The sequence below is a fragment of the Hyperoodon ampullatus genome (assembly GCF_949752795.1).
Source record: "Hyperoodon ampullatus genome assembly, chromosome: 3".
In the NCBI taxonomy this organism is placed as follows: Eukaryota; Metazoa; Chordata; class Mammalia; order Artiodactyla; family Ziphiidae; genus Hyperoodon; species Hyperoodon ampullatus.
The window spans coordinates 36724851-36744540 of NC_136916.1; the positions used below are offsets into that span (position 1 = coordinate 36724851).

A 19690-nucleotide genomic window follows, 5' to 3' on the forward strand; every position below is an offset into this window, starting at 1 on the left:
TAATAGCAAGTACCGTTTTTGAGCCAGACTGGGGAGTAGGTTCGGTCACAGCCACAATATGCAGTGTTTCTGAGAAGAGTCCAAGGCCCAGGGGTTGGTCGGTACCCTGCTCCTCCATCATTCACTCCTTTTGTACTCTGTCTCTCTAATGAGATGGGAAACTTCTGTGGGAGCAGGGCACTATCTTTGTGTCCCTGCCCTCCTGTGCCTGACATAGTGCTCTGAACATTGATGTTTAGTAAACATTTAAGCAAAAATAAATGTTGAGAGTCCGCCTGCCGATGCAGGGAACACGGGTTCGAGCCCCGGTCCGGGAAGATCCCACATGCCGCGGAGCGGCTGGGCCCGTGAGCCATGGCCGCTGAGCCTGCGCGTCCGGAGCCTGTGCTCCGCAACGGGAGAGGCCACAACAGTGAGAGGCCCGCATATGGCAAAAATAAATGAATGAATGAATGAACGAATGAATGAACGAACGAATGAACAAATCAATCAATCAATCTGGAGCACAGTGTCTTCTATTCATTAAGTGCTGCCACTGACCTAAAATTTCTTTCCAAGACAAGTCTGGACAGCTCCTTTGGAGGAGGAGAGTGCTGACTTTGAGAGGGAGTCCTATAGGACTGTTGCTTCCTGCCACAAAATAATTGGGCTAAAAAATGTAAAACTATTAAAAATAGGGCAATGTGGTTATTGCCATTTTACAATTGAAGAAGGTGAGGGTCAGTGAGGTCACACAGCTTGTATATGGACTCTTGGTCCAGTGCTCTTTTCACTCCCCTGACCTAAAGATCTGCATCCTGGCCAACTGATAAGCCAGTCTCTCCCAAGCTGGGCGCCCATTTGTGAGGGGAGGGTGGGGGAGGGGAGGGCTCGGCTATCCATCGTTCTGCACTTCTGCCCTGAGCACCTGCTGTGATTTCCACAGCACCTGGTGAGTGCCGGCTGTGAGAAGGCAGAGAGCTGGGTGAACCCGGTCAGATTCCCCAGGAGGGAAGGGCCGACTGGCATTTTATGGAGCTCCTCTGGTGCCTGGCACTATGCTGGGCACTGTAACGCCTGTGTTACACAGGAGGCGTCCCTTTTCTACCCTTAGAAAGAGGCACAGAGGTGAAGGAACCGCTCGTTGGCCGAAAGCCGTTGGGAACGGTGAGGGAGGGCTAGGGGGGCCGGCTTTGCCCAGGTCCCCAACTTGAAGGTGGTGGGCTTGGGCCCGAACGCCCTGAGGAAGCGGTGCCCACGTGGGGTTAGGAGTGCGGCAGTGCAGGCTGTGGAGGGGGCCCCTGACCGAGACGCCCGCCCAAGGTCTGGCGAGGACAGGAGGGTCGGAGGAGGGCGGGGCAGGAGCGGCAACGAGCGCGCCGGGGGCGGGATCTTCGGGGCAGGCTCCGCCTCCAGGGGCGCGTCAGGGACCTGAGCCGTGGCTAAGTGCACCTGAACTGAGGCGCGGCCGGCTCCCAGCCATGACCCTGCGGGCGCGGGACGCTCGGCTGCTCGGAGGCCTTCTGCTCTTCGCTCAGCTCGCTGCCGGCGCCGCCCCGTTTAGCTGGCATCTCCCGGAGCCCCGCAGCCGGGCCAGCAAGATCCGAGGGCAACCGCGGGGCAATCTCTGGGCCACCGGTAAGTCTTCGCGGTATGGGCAAGCGCCCCCCACCCTGCTCTGACCCCATTTTCCTTCTCTGGCCTCCCCTCAGCCATGGACACTAGTGTCCAGGCTAGAGGGGACCCTGGAACTCATCTAACAGATGGGGAACTTGAGACCCAGACCCAATGACTTGGTTAAATCACTCACCCAGCCAGTTTAAAGGGGAGCTGGGGCTGGATCCTAAATCTACCTGCCAGCCCGTGCCCCTTCTCTTAGACAAGACTCTACTGAATCTTCTAACCTCTGGTGTGTCTTCTCTCTGCACCTCCATCTTCCAGACACCTCTTGTTCTCCACTTCCTTCTCTGCCGTTCCCCGTCCCTCTTCTAAGCAGACAGGACAACTGGCAGAGTTTCTTCCTGGCCCTGGGGCATCCCACCCTCCTTCCAGCTGTGCCATCCCCTCCACCCCATCTACCTGCTCAGGAAAAGCTGAGGTACAGGCTTTGCCACCACCCGCGGTCTTTGTAGCTCCTGGTGACGAGGAGGAGGGAGGTTGTGTATCTTCTTGCCATGAGAACTGAAAAGTGGGAGAGATGGGGAGCTTTCCTACTGGGATAGGATCCTTGCTCCCTGACTTCCTTGTGCCTCGGCACCTCCTTTCTAGGTCACTTCATGGGCAAGAAGAGTCTGGAGCCCCCCAGCCCATCCCTATTGGGGACAGCTCCCCAAATCTCCCTGTGGGACCAGAGACTGCAGCTGAGTCATGATCTGCTCAGGATCCTCCTGCAAAAGAAAGCTCTCGGCATGAGCCTCAGCCACCCAGCACCTCACACCCAGGTGAGCCAGGCCCGGGAGAGGCTCAGCCAGGGCTGCCCCTGGATCCAGCATTGGGCTTATGGTGTGAGTGCCCAGCCAGGGTGTGATAGGCCCACCCAAGACAGTCAGCGATTCTAGGCTCTCCCTGTGATCTAGAGCTCAAACGGAGAGGATTCTGAACAAAGAAAGCTGACCTTCCCAGCAAACCCCATGGAACAAAAAGTAGGGGAAGACGTTCCCCTCACCCACTGCCCAGTCTAAACTCAGCCTGGGATTATCCAGCAGGACTTTCCCCTACCTCCACCCCAGTCTACAGACTTGCCCCACCACAGCTGTCCACCTTTGCTATGCCCTGTATGTGCCTGTTGGGACCCTGAGGCTCAGAGAAGGGTTGAAAAGAGTTAGCAGCCAAGACAGAGTCTAGACCTTGTTCACCTTGACCAGTGCTCTTCCCAGTCTCTCATCTGCCTCAGTAAACAGTGGCAGGGTTTCTCAAAGCCACACAAGTCATGGCTCCTTACATACTTGAAGACGGCTCTATCCCGCCCCTATATTGGTTGTCTCTACGTGGTGATTCTGTTGCTTCTCTGAGTAAAAGAAAATCTGAGCATATGGCTGGGAGTTATCTGTGCTGCTGCCCATTCCCAGAGAGATGTGTGAGGGCCCTGAAACAGTCATCATGTTAGGATCGATTTTTCCTTTGGAAGGCACTTCCTGTACGAGCTGTCCTACCCGTCCTTACTAATAAGCTCCTGGAGTATTTGTTCTTAGGTGGTTCACGGGCATGTGGTCAGAGTGCTCTGTGTCTTGCGGTGAAGGATTCCGCAGTCGGCAAGTGACCTGTAAGCGCACGAGAGCCAATGGGACTGTGCAGGTGATGCCTCCGACACCATGTGCCCCCAGAGAGAGGCCTCTGGGAAGAAGCCCCTGCTCCACTCACCCGTGTGTTCAAGGGCTTATTGAACCAGGGAACCAGGGAACGCTGACAAATCTAGTGTTTTGATAGTATGATCATTTAGTATAATCATCCAGTCCCCGTAATCCAACCCATGCATCAAAACAATGAAATTAAAAAGGAGACTGCCCTGGCGGTCCGGTGGTGGACTTCGCCTTCCAGTGCAGGGGGTGCGGGTTGGATCCCTTGTCGGGGACCAAGATCCCACGTGCCTCGCGGCCAAAAAAACCAAAACATAAAACAGAAGGAATATTGTAACAAATTCAATAAAGACTTTTAAAATGGTGCACATCAGAAAAATAAAATAAACCCATGCATCAGGGCCCCTCCGCACGGGGGAAGAGGAGAGCCCAACTGCTGCGTGACAGTCATGAAACTCAGCTGCACGGGGACCTTACCACACCGCGCACAGGCTGGTTCACAGGACCTTCTTATCCTTTTATGGGCCTCTCTGATGTAATTAACACAGGCTGCACAGACCAAGAGTTTCCCTCGGCCCTTCTGAAAATGTTCGGGAATGTTAGTGCAGGAAGGTATTTGACACTTTCTGCATTTCTGCCCTGCAGTGCAGCAGTTGTTGCTGCTGGGAGTCATTGTGCTAATTCTCTTAGGTCACTTCCCCTTAGTTGTTCTGATTAATTCCAAGCACTACATGGCTACACACTTGTCTAACTGGAAAATGCACAGCCCCAATTCTGTGCAGGGACGATGCAAAGCAGAGTGTGATACATCTTTCTGGAGCATCAAGTTTATTAACTAGAATTGGAAGAACCAAGGAGTTCTTGGAACAAGAACTCTCCCCCTCCCCCACCAACACGGAAGACAGAAGAGTGGGGGAGGGGAGACATGCCCCAGGAATGACAGTCCAGTCTCTGAAGTTTCACCCAGGTGGGGGTTGAGGGGCGGACCTGCAGCCACGGTGGCCTCTCTTTCGGTGGCCCGGGCTGCTCCGGACCATCCTCTGAGCTGGCCAGGGTCTTAGATACGATGTTTCTGAAGGCCGTGCAGAGAACAGAGTCATCTTCAACTGGACCGGGTCCCAGGGCATGTCACAGCCTGCCTCGGGTCATCCATGGGGTTCAGGTGGTTTCACTTTATGATGACACCTCAGCTTGCAACAAAGATGTCTAGATATAAAGTTGCAGATTCTCCTAGCCACCCCTTGCTTTTTCTGTATGTGGCCAGAGGGAGTGGATGAGGACATACTCTCAGGCTGCCCAGCGTGGGAGGACCTTCCAGTGTTGGACACACCCGGGGGGCAGCTGGTTCCCTCTGGGGCTCCAATCCTGCTGCTGGTGGACGGGGATGTCCCAGGGCCACACTGGTGGGCTGGGCTGGGGGTGGCAGTCCTCGACTCCAGGCTGGGTGGGGGACAGGCAGGCTCACTGGTCTTCTGCCCTGCCTGCTGGTCTTCCTGCAGCTGCCCATTTTCTCCCTGGTAGAGCCATCTGGCTTTCAGGGTGGACAACTCGGGGCTTAAAGAAGCCTCAAGTTCACTGCCACTGAGGTCCCCGGAAGAGAAGGGCCTCACAGTTATGATGGAGGACCCCACCATTGGTTTCATGGAGCTCACACTGCCTGTTACTGGGTCCTGGATCTGCTCGCAAGTTAAGCCCAGAGTCCTCACCATGGTCACCTCCGGGTCCTCTTCACAGGGTGGCTGGAGTGACTCCTTCTGGCCCATGTTCACCCATGGATGCCTCATGAGTTCAGATAAGGTGCCTCTGTCACTGGGGTTGAGGGCAATCATTTTTTGTAATAGAGCCCTTATCTCCAAAGACAGGTAAGGTGGGATGGGGTATTGCCCTCGTAGGATTTGCTCCCGCATCTCCCGGACGTCTTCTCCCACAAAGGGCCGGCACCCAGTTACCATGCTGTAGAGAACTACACCCAGGCTCCACACGTCCAACGCAGGGCCGCTGTAGCTCTGCCCCCGCAAGAGTTCCGGGGCAGCATACGGGAGTGTGCCGCAGATCGTGTCCAGTTTGCCACTCTCATCACACTTGTGGCTGAGGCCAAAGTCTGTCAGTTTTATATTCATGTTGGCATCCAAGAGAAGGTTTGGTAGCTTCAGGTCCCTGTGCACGATGCCCCTCTGGTGGCAGTGCTGCAGGGCGGAGACCAGCTGCTGGAACGGGCGTCGGGCCTCCGCCTCTGTCATACGGCCATGGTTCACTAGGTAGCTGAACATGTCCCCCCCACTGAGGTACTCCATCACGAGGAACATTGTCTCCTCCGTGTCAATCACCCCCAGCAGTTTTACAATATTGGGGTGATTCAGAGCCTTCATACAGCACACTTCCCGGTAAACTGCCTGGGAAGTTGAGAAGCTCTGCCAACCTTTCTTAATGATCTTCACAGCCACCTGTGTCCCGGTCAGAATGTGCCGGGCCAGCTTCACTTTAGCGAAGCTGCCTTCACCAATGGTGTGGAGGATCTCGTACTCATCAATATGAGCCTCCTTGTCAGCGGAGTTGGCTGTGCGGCCCTCCATCATGGTGGCCTGCTAACTACACTGACTGACAGCACTAACTAGCAGTGCTAAAGAAGAAAAAATTTAAAACTTTAAAAGAAATGATAAAGAGAGAAAAAAATAAAAAGGAGAAAAAGGCAAAGAAGAAATAAAAATGAGAAAAATAAAAAAGGCTAGAGAAAAGAGGAAAAAAATCAACAAAATTGCAGAAACAAGGAAAAAACAAGCTAACTGTGGGTCCAAGGCCGTCAGGTCACCAAAAGCAGCTTCCTGGGCTCTAAGGACCAAAAACCTTGGCCCAGCTGGGCTCTTTTATACAGTTTTTGTGAAGTACATCACAGTGGGGCACTGTGAGGTCACAGCAAGAAATGGACCCATCACCACTGGGGATAAACCACAGTGGTTTTCTCACTTTTTGAGTTCAAGGCCCCTTTACACTTAGGAAAAAGGATCCCAAAGAAATTTTTCTGTACATGTGTTATTAGATATTGGTATTCACTTTGTTATAAATTAAAATCTGTAGGATACTTCAGTGGCCTTTTTATTTCTAGTTTGAAAACATGTAATAATTTTAGAGACCTCATAATGTCTACACTTGATCTACAGATTCAACACAATCCCTTTCAAAATCCCAGCTTCTTTGCAGAAATTGACAAGCTGATCCTAAAATTCATATGGAAATATAAAGGACCCAGTATAGCCAGAACAATCTAGAGAAAGAACAAAGTTGGAGGGCTCAGACTTCTCAGTTTCAAAACTGACTACAAAACTGTAATAATCATGAGAGTGTGGTACTCGCATAGCATAGACACATAGATTGATGAAAGAGAGTTGAAAGTCTGGAGATAAATCCATGTATCTATGTCAACTGATTTTCTGCAAAGGTGACAAGACCATTCAATGGGGAAAGAATAATCTCCTCAGCAAATGGTGCAGGACAACTGAATAGCCACATCCAAAAGAAAGAACCTGGATTCCTAGCCTACAACATATACAAAAAATTAAGTCAAAATTCATCAGAGACCTAAACTTAAGAGCTAAAACAATAAAGCTCCTGGAAGAAAATGTAGCCATAAATCTTCATGCTTTGGATTAGGAGACAGTTTCTTAGATATGACACCAAAACATAAGCTACAACAACAACAAAAATAAATTGGACCACATCAAAATTAAAAACTATTTTTGCTATGAAGGACATGATCAAGAAAGTGGACAGCCCACAGAGTGGGAGAAAGTATTTTAAAATCATATATATGAAAGGGAACTTGTTTCTAAAATATATAAAGAACACTCATACTCAATAATAAAAACACAAATAAACTAATTAAAATATTGAAAAGGACCTGAATAGACATTTCTCCAATAAAGACTTACAAATGGCCAATAAGAACAGGAAAAGATACTTAGCATCATTACTCATTAGGGAAATGCTAATCACAAAGAGAGAGAGTAGTGTTGATGAGGACATGGAGAAATTGGAACCTTAATACTTTGCAAGCGGGAATGTAAAATGGTCTAGCCACTTTGGAAAACAGTCTGACAGTTCTTCAAAAGGTTAAATGTATGGGTTACCATATGACCCAGTAATTCTACTCCTAGGTATGTACCGAAGAGAAACGAAAACAGGTTCACACAAAAACTTGTACATGAATGTTTATAGCAGCATTATTTATAAGAACCAAAAACTGGGAATAACTCAAATCAAACCCATAATACAACTCCAAAAATTGGAAATAACTGACAGATAGATAAATGTGGTGTATTTGTACAATGGAATATCATCTGGCCATTCAAAAGAATAAAGTACTAATATGTATTACAAGGTGATGAACCTTAAAGACATTATGGTCATGGAGGGAAGGCAGACACAAAAGACCACATATTGTATGATTCTATTTATATGAAGTGTCTACAATAGGTAAATCTCTAGAGAAAAGGTAGCTGAACAGTTATCTAGACCTGAGGGGGAGAGGCCATGAGAGGAATTGGGAGTAGATGCTAAAGGGTACAGGGTTTCTCTTGGGGATGGTGATAATGTCTTAAAATTGATTGTGGTGATGGTTGCACAACTCTAAAAACCATTAAGTTGTATCTGTTAAACAGTGACTTGTACAGTATGTGAATTATATCACAATAATGTTGTTAGGGAAAAAAAAAGATTGTATGAGGGAAACTGGTCAACTAATGTAAGAAAAACAAGTAAAATGAGAGCCCAAACTCACAGCGTACCTCAGAATAAATTCTGACTTGATTCAAGTGCTCAGTGTAAAAGTAATTAAACTGGACTAGAACTATCAGGATGGGAAAGACCTTTTCAAGCATAAAACAAATTACAGGAAAAATTAATAGGTGTCATGAGTACAGAAAAATTTAAGAACTGCATGTCAAAATATTTTTTTTCTGTAATTGAACTCACCTCAACACATAGCCTTCATTTTTGCTCTGAGCAGGAAAACCCAAACTTGCCCATGGCTTATGGTTTTAAGCATAGTCATTTCTGAACCTAAGCCTGGTCAATTACAGATTGGCCCTGTGCCTTCCCCTTCTGTCCAGAGGTGGTCTAAGTTTCTGGGGGAAAAGAGGAGGAAAGGAAACTTCTGGCTCTGAAGGAGGGCTGTCTGGTCCTTAGAGCTGGGCTTCCATCCTCCTTAACTTCCCTCGGGGACAGCTGATCCCCTGTAGCTAGTCCTCAGCAATGCCGCTGCAGCACATGGTTTTGGAACCCCAGCATGCATGAGCTCACGATGTTGTTTATACTGCATTGTGCTTTTGTTCCAGTGTCCTGGACGTTGCCTGGGTCGCGCTGTGAGGATGCAGCAGCAGCAGCAGCAGCATATAATTTGTCAACACCCCAACCGTTCTGAGTCCGGCTGTGATGACAGGAGGTACCGGCCCCACCCTAGGGCAGCACACAACCTCTGCCACCTCAGTAGTGACTATGACCACCTGAAAGTGGCATCATCTGTCCTCTATAACACCTCTCATAATGGACAGTTCCTACTAAATTATGATTTATCATGATGCCATCCTCAGTAGTAGGTATTATACCAAATACTCTTTTTTTTTTGCAGTACACGGGCCTCTCACTGCCGTGGCCTCTCCCGCTGCGGAGCACAGGCTCCGGACGCACAGGCCCAGCAGCCATGGCTCACGGGCCCAGCCGCTCCGCGGCATGTGGGATCTTCCCGGTCCGGGGCACGAACCCGTGTCCCCTGCATTGGCAGGCGGACTCTCAACCACTGCGCCACCAGGGAAGCCCAGTGTGTCCTAAATGTAAACTAGAGCACTCCTCTTAGTGGAGAAGATTGCTCACAAACAAATTCATACTCATACCAGAATATATTTCAAGTGCTTGTATAAACGGAGCTTACAGTTTGTTAACAAATGTGTCATTCTCCTCTTCCTTGCCTAAATCGATCTGCTCCAGCTCATCAGGAGAGTGTGTCTTTTGAGGTGCGTGCCTTGATGTGGTGCTGGAGGCTCATGGAAACACGTGGTTTGCTTGCCTCTATTGAGGTTGTGATTCCTCCACCACTTTGCTTAGTCAGCCAGGAACAATTCAGATGAGTTTCCTGTTGAATAAGTTCATAATTGTCAAGCCTTTGCTATACTGAAAGTACAGTACAGTAAAAGGCTTGATCCCAGCAAGAAGTGACACCCCACTTTCTCCCATTGTCCACCTTTTTGTTTGTTTTTCTCATTTCAGACCCACCTTTTGGAGGAACCGCTCGTCGGGGGCTTGTGACGCATGTTGGCACACAGGCCCTTGGAGGCCCTGGTACAACAGCCTGTGGTCAGGGCTTCCAGTCTCAGAAGGTGGACTGTGTCCACACGAGGAGCTGCAAGACGGTGGCTGAGAGACGCTGCGAGCCGGGAAAGAAACCCTCTTCCTGGCGGCACTGCCTGGGGCCTTCCTGTGATAGTATGTACCCCTCTCAGGTATTGCGACCACCCCGAAGCCTTGTGCAAACCGGACCGCATGGAGCCAACCTTTTCAGGGCCTCGTCCGCAGGGCCATTCTGAACGGATGTGGTGTCTTGGGACATCAGGAGAGTAGCTGCTTTGATGTGGGTGCAACTTGGTGTCCTGTAGAGAAAAAAATAGTTGACTGAGTAGGGTGGTCAGTGGCCTTCTAACGAGCACTGGGAGCCTCTCCACAGCCTCTTTCTGCCTTGGAGTTTCAGCCCCTCAGACAAGGCTTCCTTGGATGGGATTGGACAGGTGTGTAAATGCCCTGAAGTTATGTGGGCAATGTAATCATATATATTTTTCTAGGGAGAGGTCCATTGCTTTGATAAGTTTTCCCTGGGGTTCATGACACCCCAGAAGCTAGTGCTGTTGTCAGCACTGGGAGGAGCAGGTGGCCTGAAGGGCTGTGATGTCCCCTGAGGGCATCGAGAAGCCACTTGGCCCAGCTAAGAAGTGAGTCCAGGGCACTTCTGACTCCAGTGCCAAGCAGTGGCCCTAACCCAAGCCTAGCTTCTTCGCTTCCCTCTGTGATCTCAGTTTCTGCTTTTCATAAAATCATGCACTTCTTTTTGTAACTAGATCTCTAATGAGCTATGTGTTAAATGGATTTTTTTTTTTTTTGCAGGAGGCTGCACAGACACAACTCACTACTGTACGTTTGTAAAACATCTTAATTTGTGTTCACTAGACCTCTACAAACAAAGGTGCTGTCAATCGTGTCAAGAAGGATAAAACTTTGCAGGGGGGTCCTAATGCCGCTGTGAAGATGAAGCAAAATGTAAAAGCTCTCTTCCCCATGTAGCTGGCACAAAGACATATATTTCTTTACAAAAAACCCTCTAGATTCTACAATCAGGCAGAAGTCAATGCAAAATCACCACTATTAAAATTGGGTACTGTCATTTCCCCATGGCCGGTTTTTTAATTCCAACTCTTGTAAATGGTATGTTCCAGGACTAACATGAAATACCGCAGCAGGTGCGCCAGTGCACTTGGGACCTCGTTCTGTCCTTCTAATCAGGAAATCACCAAGATCACCTGTGCACTGTCACGAGCTGCCTCTTCCTGTGATTTATAGGCTAGTACAGAGTAGGACATCCTGAAGACTTGGGAAACACGGCAACTGATGACTTCTCTCAGTTTTAGGGTTGCAACGGGTTTATAAGGCATTTACATTTGAGAAGCTCTGGCCAGTAGTCGTTAAGATGTTGGCTCTAATGGCATTTTTATGGACCCTTACTAAACGTGAAAAGGAGACAATCACTCTGGACAGGCTTGTGACCCTGACTGATCCAGGCATCCTGGGGGAATGGCATCTTGTCCTTGCTCTTAGAGAACTTAGGGAAGAAAACACTGAGTAAACATTGCTGCCATTTTCACAAGTACGGAAATCGACCTGTGACCAAATGAGGCATCTTGGAAATTAAAGGAGACGGAAAGTTAACCTCTTCTACTGATTTTGAAGTATATTCAAAGCGTTCTTTTGAGAGCTGTGAATGAGACTTTTCTCAGCACTATTCTCTTGCACACAAACAGAAAAACCAAAGCCTTGTTAGACCGAATTTATGCATAAGATAGTATCCCTAAGGATTTTTATTTTGGAAAAATTATGAGAAAGTAATCTAACTATGAAACATGATAGCTGAAAAGAGCTGTTTACAGTAAATAACTGTTTTAATTTGAACTGATTTGTCAGTAAATCCAAAGCAAATTAGCGTTAGACTGGGAGGTACAGTTAGGATGAGGAGTTAGAGTTAGGATTTGGTGAATAAGTTTAAGGTTCATTTTAGTTTTAGCCTTGGGTTAGGTGAGAAAAATGGAGGTTAACTTATTGTTAAGGCTAGAGTTGGCTTTATGGATTAGGGTTAGGTCAGAATTGGTTTGGGTTTGGATCGTGCCAATGCTGGCATTAGTGATGACGTCAGGGTGGAGGTAAAGTTTGGAGAACATATTGCTGCTGAAGGAGCTGGGAACTAGTATTTAATTGTAAGTTCTAAAGCTGATTTGATTAGGGGATCTTACCTTACATTCTACCAGTTATGGCTTTGGATGGCACACAACCCCAAATAAGTGGTCATACTTCTTTATTCGGGGTCCCAGCTGCCTGTGCGCATGTTGCCTATAGCCTGTCGGCAGCAAAGTTACCTGAAGCAGGTGTGCTGGCCCTAGTCCCTGGTCACTCCTAAGTGAGCAGTGCGTTCTGGCTTTGGATTTGTCTGTGGACAAGCTTGCTGAGTCTGTCTGCCATATCCTGAGCACCAGGTCTCTTGTTCTAACTGCAGCCTCACTGACACTGGGATGAGCACTACTGGACGTGGAGGGTCTGATGGTTGGGAATGGGTGTGCGGGAACGTGACGAGGACAAACCAGCCTGTGAGCTGTTCATCATCAATCACACTTGATTGTTGAAGGCTTTTTAAATTAAAAGAGAGGTCATTTGTACAATACTCTTTGTATATATTTATTATATGACTTAAAGGTGCAATATTTTATTTTGTACAGCATGTAATAAAGACGGGACATGTATTTTTCTTATTAACAAAATTTCTTAACTGCTTCACTTTGTATTTAAAGTTGCTATTTTTCATTTGCTGTTGTACCTTTTGTCTTGTTATCATTCAAATGACCTTCCTCTGTACTGTATTTTACTACTGTTTCTATCACCTAAGAGGTACTATTTCTCTTTCACGATCCTGACTAGGAATTCAGAAATAAATGTACTTTGATTATTCAGTGGCATCCTTACAAAGGCAGGTGACTTATTTGCATTTGGGTTCTGGTGGCCTTGGGTATGGTCACCTCGGCTGCCTCTCTAAGTCCAGGAGCAACCCTGCTGGGCTCAGTGCCCTGGGCTGTCTTTGGGGTGTGAGTTACAGGATTCAGAGCGGATCCCACAGAGATTCACTCTCACTGCCTCATCACAGTCATTCACTTCCTGTGAATCACACCTAAAAGAATGTCAAGGGCAGGAAAGAGTGGCAAGAAGTTCCAAACGGACAGCCTGAAGCCGGTGTGGAAGTGGGTGGTAGTTGGGAGAGCAGGAGCAGGAGGCACGAGCACACTTTCATTTCTGGCTATTGTGAGGAGGTTAGCGATGGATTTGAGATGTCTGCACAGAGAGACTTTTTAGCGGTGGTTGGTGAGTAACCGCGTTTAATAGCTTCCTTCTCTTATACAGCTGATGGGTTTGAACTGCTGGTGTCCACTTATACACAGATTTCTATGACTAGTAAATACTGCAGTATCCAAGGTTGGTTGAATATGTGGATGTGGAACCTCGGATACGGAGAAGCTGAGTATACGGAGGGCCAACTACACGTTATACCTGGGTTTTCCATGGCGGGGAAGGGTGGCGCCCCAACTCCCACACTGTGCAAGGGTCAAGTGTATAGTGCTTCAAGATTAGCAGTGAGTCTTTCTAGAAGACATTCATGGTGCTGGAATTGAAATTCCCCTTCATTTGCTACAGGCCTTGGAGTTTCCAAGGTCCCTTGATGTAGACAAAACTCAACCATTTTACAGTAACTTGTAAGACTGTGTTAACCTAATGAGGCTGAGCCACACAGAAGAGAAGCAATGGGACACCTCAGCTACCTCAACAGTGTACTTCCTTCTTTCCTTTTCTTTCTTTCCTTTCTTCTGTCCTTTCCTCCTTCTCTCCTTGACTCCCTCCTTCCCCTTCCTTCCCTCCCTCCCTTTTCCTCCCTCCCTCCCTCCCTTCTTCCCTCCTTCCCTCCCTCCCTCCCTTCCTTCCTCCTCTAAGGCCTATGTAGGTTACAAGGAGTGGACAGCATTATCGGGACAGTGGAAAAGTTACAACTTTATTTCTAACTCAGATAAATTTTTCTAGGAAATCCCCTCTATTTTCTTGGCAGTTTGAAATATTTTGTAATCTTTAGTAACTATGCAAGGACACCGAAAAACTCCAGATTTTACAATCTAAACACTAATGTAAGGCTTGGGTCCACTCTCATGTACAGTGTGATGAAATCCCAAATATTCTGTCTTTTACATATCAACATTTTGGGATTTTACCATTTTTCCACTATTGTCCTTTATTCTGCCCGAGTTCTAATCCAGGATCCCACATTGTGTTTTGTTGCCTTGCCTCTCTAGCCTCCTCCAATCTGGGATGCTTCCTCAATTTCTTCTTGTCTTTCATGACCTTGACACTTTTGACCATGACACTGGCTAGAGGTTTTATAGAATGGCCCTCAATCTGGGGTTATCTAGTGTTTTCTCAAGATGAGAGTGAGGTTATGCATTCTTGCCCTTCTTAATGCATACTATCAGGGGGAACAATATGTCAATAAGTCCTTTTACAAGTGACTTGATCCTTGGTTCAGGTAGTTTCTGCCATGTTTCTTGTCTATTAAGTTACTATTTTTCTCTTTGTAATTAATAAATGCTTATTTCAGAGACAATACTTTGACACTGTGCATACATTCTGCTGTTTCTTAAAGTATTGCCCCTTAATTTTAGCATCCACTGTGGATTGTGCCTACAGCAATTATTACGAAGATGTTCTAATTGTGACCTTCTATTTTCTTCATTCCATCTACTTTTACTAATTGGAATCCTTTGGAAGGGAAGAGTTGTTCCTTCTTCCCCATTTATTCACTTTATGTATATCCACATGGACTCCAGGGGATGCATATATATCTATATATCTAGATATAGTTATAGATATAGATATCTATAACTATATCTAGATATATATTTAAGGGTTGAAATCCAACACTATCATTATTTTGTTGCTCAAAGCATTCTAGCTTTGGTCATTGGGAGGGTTAAAAGGTTGATTGCATATACACTAATCCTTGTGTGTGTATGCACGTGCGTGTGCACAAACACACACACACAATTTTTTTCCTGTATCTATGCATTCATACTGAAACCTTGAATGCCAGTCCAGCACATAGGGACATTATTATAGTCTATACCTTTTTCTTGTTTGTAAACTTCTTTCTATGACAGGGAGAAGCCTGGCTTTCATTATCTGCAATATATTTTCTTGGTTTGACCTTATTATACTGTATAAATACCGTATGGTACATATATTTATGGAATCTAAAAAGAAAAAAGAAAAAAGTGGATCTGAAGAACCTAGGGGCAGGTTAGGAATAAAGATGCAGACTTAGAGAATGGACTTGAGGACACGGGGAGGGGGAACAGTAAGCTGGGACGAAGTGAGAGAGTGACATGGACATATATACTCTACCAAATGTAAAATAGATATCTAGTGTGAAGCAGCCGCATAGCACAGGGAGATCAGCTCAGTGCTTTGTGACCACCTAGAGGGGTGGGATAGGGAGGGTGGGAGGGAAACGCAAGAGGGAGGAGATAACAGGGATATATGTGTACGTAGACCTGATTCAATTCCTTATAAAGCAGAAACTAACACAACATTGTAAAGCAGTTATACTCTAAGAAAGATGTTAAAAAAAAAAAACAAAAAACTGTTCCATGCCTTCCCATTGTTCTTAGGACAAAGGTCAAAGTTCCTGGCATAGGGACTGTGTTTGTCTTGTTCACTTTGTCCCCCAATGTCTAAAATAATGCCTTGCACATAGTAAGTGCCCAGTACCTATTTGCTGCCTGACTGAATACGTGAGTGAAAGAATAAAAGTCCCTCCGTGCTTGAGTCTCAGGCTGCCTTTCTGCCTCATTGCTGTGTCTCCCAGCCTGGTTATTGGATCTCCCTCCACAATAGACTTTTTCGTACCTTCGATATACCGTTCTGTCTCCTGACTCAGGGCCTTTGTACATACTGCTTCCTCTCTTTTCACTTAGTTATTCCTATTCATCTATTTTCAGGGAAACCTTCTAGGCCCCAAACTAAACCAGACCCTGTGCTCTATGTTTTTCTATTTCCGTACCATTCTTCTGCACAGCTCTTACAACAATCTGCCTGTCTTGCCCACATACTGGACCATCAGTTCTATGAGAGCAAATCCACAGCTGGTGTGTTTAACAAGTAATCCCCATTACTCAGTACAGTGATTGCCCCACTGCACACTCTAAAAATATTTGTTAAATGAATGAATGAATGATTGAATAGCATAGTCCCTAGCAGACAATTGACCAGTGATGCTGTGGACGGAAAATACTGCACAACCTAAAAGTCGAGAGGTATGTTTTATTCGACAGACATTCTGAGGACTTCAAGCTTGGGACATAGCATCGCAGATAATGCTGAGAAACTGTTCTGAAGTGGCAAGGAGGGGATTGGGGAGCCACGATATATAGGAGTTTTTGCAACAAAAGACCAGGTAGTTGGAACATCAAAAGATTACTGTTAATTAAAGAAAATCAGCTATCTCAAATTAAGGAATTTAGCGCTTTTGTCTGTATGGGAAGATGCAAGAGTCTGGGCTTACTGAAATCATTCCTTTGATGTGCACCTCCACTATCTGGGGCCAGTGTCCTGTGCTTTCTCATCCTGAGTCTCCTTGGGGCGGTGCACCATTAGGGCGGCCATAATATGATGGCTTGATGGCTACAACATCCTTTGTTTACTGATATGGCAGGCAACATTTCAGCTCACATGCCAAAATCCATAGTAAAAACAACAACAAAAAATCAAACCAAGACAAAACCCAAACAGTAGTAGCACTTACTGAGCACAAACCTGTGAGGCAGACACTATTATCAACCTCATTTTACTGAGGAGGAAGCGGAAGTGTACATAATGTTGTACAGCTCACTGCTCTGTGCAAATGCCCACCCCAGATCCATGATCTGTGCCTTGGTGGAGAAGTGGGAGGTATGGTCACACCGTGAAACAAAAGAGATGCCTCGGAACACGTTCTCAGAAGAGCCGTGGATACCGTAGTCACCTTGACCTGTCTTCCAGTGCCGTAGGCACCTTGACTCTGCCGTGAGCTCTTCCTATCCTTCAAAGGAAGAGCTTGTGCAAGAGTCATCTGTCCCTCAGGAAGCAGCAAACTGATGCTAGAATAACTAGGAGGAATTTGATCCAAGAAATCTGCTTTATGTCAATTCTTGATTCTCACAAAGTGAGAATTCACATTGGGAATTTTATCCTTGTTTATTAAGTACTCTCAAGCCTTTAGCCACTCCTAGAGAAAACAGAGTCATACACTTTCATACCTAGAAGAAACAGTAGAGATCATCTAACCCTAGATCCCTCTACAACAGGGGTCCTTCACATTTCAGTGCCACGGATCCCTCCGTAGTCTAGAGAAGCCTATGGCTCCCTTCTCAAACAAGGGTTTTAAATCTATAAAAATAAAATATACTTGATTACAAAGGAAGCCAATTAATTATATGGAAATAGTTACTGAAGTAGTTTTAAATGTGTGATGTAGTAGCAAATTTGCTTCTCTATTAACACATTAAATTATAGGATCTGCTAGTACAATTGATTTTGAAATGGTGATGAATGTAATTGCTGTTTTGGATGCCTGCCACAATTTTCATGGCATGTGAAAACAGCTGTGATTTCTATTGCTAACAAAATCACAGGTATTGCTACTACTAATATATGTTGTGGCCTGCATTTTTACAATTGAAGGCAATACTCAATTGCCGTTAGAGCTTAGTGACAATGAGGATGTAATCCTTTTCCCATGCAAGTCCGTGGTTCCCTTGGAGAACCATGGGGCTCAGGTTAGGAACCCCTACTCTGCAGCATCCTGGTGGCAGCTCGAACATCTTGAGTGACAGCGCACTCAGTATCTCCAAGGTGTCCAGTTCCTAGTTCAGTCTCCTATAATCATTATGAACTTTAGGGTCAGGTAAATCTAGAAGCAGTCCCAGCTTTGTTGGCATGTTAGTTATGTGACCATAGCTATTTAACCCTGTGGACATTGCTGTCTTCAATGCAAGAATGGGAACAAGATGACAATTACATTAGAAAACATGCAAATGTCTCAGAGCACAAAGAGTACATAGGTGATTTAGCAATATTTTCTTCCCTTTGGTTTCAGTGAGTTGAAATGCACCTTTTTGAAGTTTCCGCCTAATTTTGCCCTAGCTCTACTCAATGCCAGCACTTGATATTCTGGGCTGGACAGTTCTCTGTTGTGGGAGCTGTCCTGTGCATTGTAGGATGCTTAGCTGCGTCCCTTGTCTCTATCCACTAGAGTATGGATAAATACTGTTAGGACAACGAAAAATGCCCCCAGACATTGCCAGAGGTCCTCTGGGGAGGGGACAGCGGAGGGAGCCAAAATCACCCTGGGTTGTAAACCACTGAACTATGGGGTTCAAGGCCCCAGAGTTGGAGCCAAGCCAGCTTTCATCTCCAGCCTGGCAGAGGGGCAGCTCCTCCATTCTCTGTTCCTGGCGCTGTCCCCATCCCACACCACCTTCCCTGGTACTTCGTTGCTATGTGAAGAAGGCAGTGTGACGTGGTAGAATGGGGGCTCTGGTGACAGCATGCTGGGCTCATAAGCTAGCTACTTAGTACTGTGTGACCTTAGAAATGTCATTTAACCTCTCCAAGCGTCATCTTCCTCATCCATAAAATGGGAACAGTAGTGCCCCTCTCCTCTTAAATGAGACCAGTTGTGTCACATGCTGAGCATGATGCCTAATGCATAGAAAGCACTTAGTAAACAGGAGCTGTTGCCAGTCTGTGAGCTTTCTGGCAGCACCAGTGGCTGACTTAACTTTGTGTCCCCCACCATGCCTAGCATATAATATGTACATTTTGAAAGAAGGGAGGGGCATTCCCTACAGAAGGTTCATCCCCAGCCCCATGGGGAACTAAGATCCCACATGCCGCGCAGTGTGGCCAACAACAAAAAAAAGAACCACCAGCCTCTGGAGACCTCAGATGTAAGGGCCACGTGCTCGGGCTGGCTGAGTCTGAAGGCAGACAGTGTCCCCTCCAGGGCCACTGGTCTCAAAGGCCTGAAACATGAAGACTAACTAGAGAATCTCAGAGGAAGCAGTACTTAGCCCTGGGGGGTGGGACTTAAGAAGTGAGGTCTTGGGCAGAGCTGGAGGTGGGGGAGTAAAAACACTGTCCAGCCCAGGGCCAGGCATGGTACTTGGACTTTAATTCTATGATCTCCTTTGACTGTCATGACCACTCTGTGAGGTTGAGGCTGTTATTCTGAGAAAACCACTACCCTGACCCCTCCCAGGCCCTTCAGGGAGAAAGGCACTGGGGGGCCTGCCCCTGCCTACCTCTGTGGATGCCTAGCACTTAGGAATGGCAGGATGCCCCTATCATCTGTCCCCCTGCGCAGGCCAGTTCCTCTGTGTGTTCCTCTTCAGTACAGGAGGGTGCTGGTGCAAATGCTTCAGAAGTGATGCCATTAATCAGGAAGACAAGATGACATGGCTTAGATTGTGCCCACCCAGGGAAGGTGCTGAATGGGATCCTGGCGGCCCCATCTGGATGTAAATCATGGACTCACATCTCTGTTACTCCGTTACTGTGATTTCTGGTTGGGTTGCCAGGAATATCGCCAGTGCAGATGCAGATGATGTCCCTGCTGTATTTCTTGCTTCCCTGTTGAAGTTGTGAATAAAACCCTGCTCTTTACACAGACTGTCTGGTCCTCTCTTTCTACCCATGTTGGAGGGGATGGGAGGGAAAGGAGACTGAAAGACCCAGAGTTCAGTGAGATGGGTCTGGCCCCAAAGAGCCCAGGACACTCCGTGGCACCAGTCTGGCACTGACCCTGGACTCCTACTCATTCACTCATTCAGGAAGCAGGTACTCAACGCCCGCTGTATGCCAGGTCCTCTGCCAGGCGCTTTTCTACTCTCGCTTCTGCCACCTACCGGCAGAGGCAAGTCTCTCCTGTTTCCCACCTGTAAAAGCTCCCACCTACACTACATGGTAGGGCTTTGCTTACCTGATTTCATCCTCACGCCAAGCTTTGAGGGGAGTGCCCAGCACATACCAAGGAGAGA

At 46.9% G+C, this 19690-nt stretch overlaps 1 protein-coding gene across 1 annotated transcript; it reads left to right on the forward strand.

The window, feature by feature from the left end:
* Window positions 1–1460: 1460 nt before the first annotated feature.
* NMB (neuromedin B) lies at window positions 1461–19081 on the forward strand (the record flags this gene model as incomplete). The annotated part of the gene is made up of 3 exons (XM_079699561.1): window positions 1461–1617; window positions 2248–2420; window positions 19046–19081. 3 exons carry the CDS (start codon window positions 1461–1463, stop codon window positions 19079–19081), a joined length of 366 nt encoding a protein of 121 aa, XP_079555687.1.
* Window positions 19082–19690: the final 609 nt, after the last annotated feature.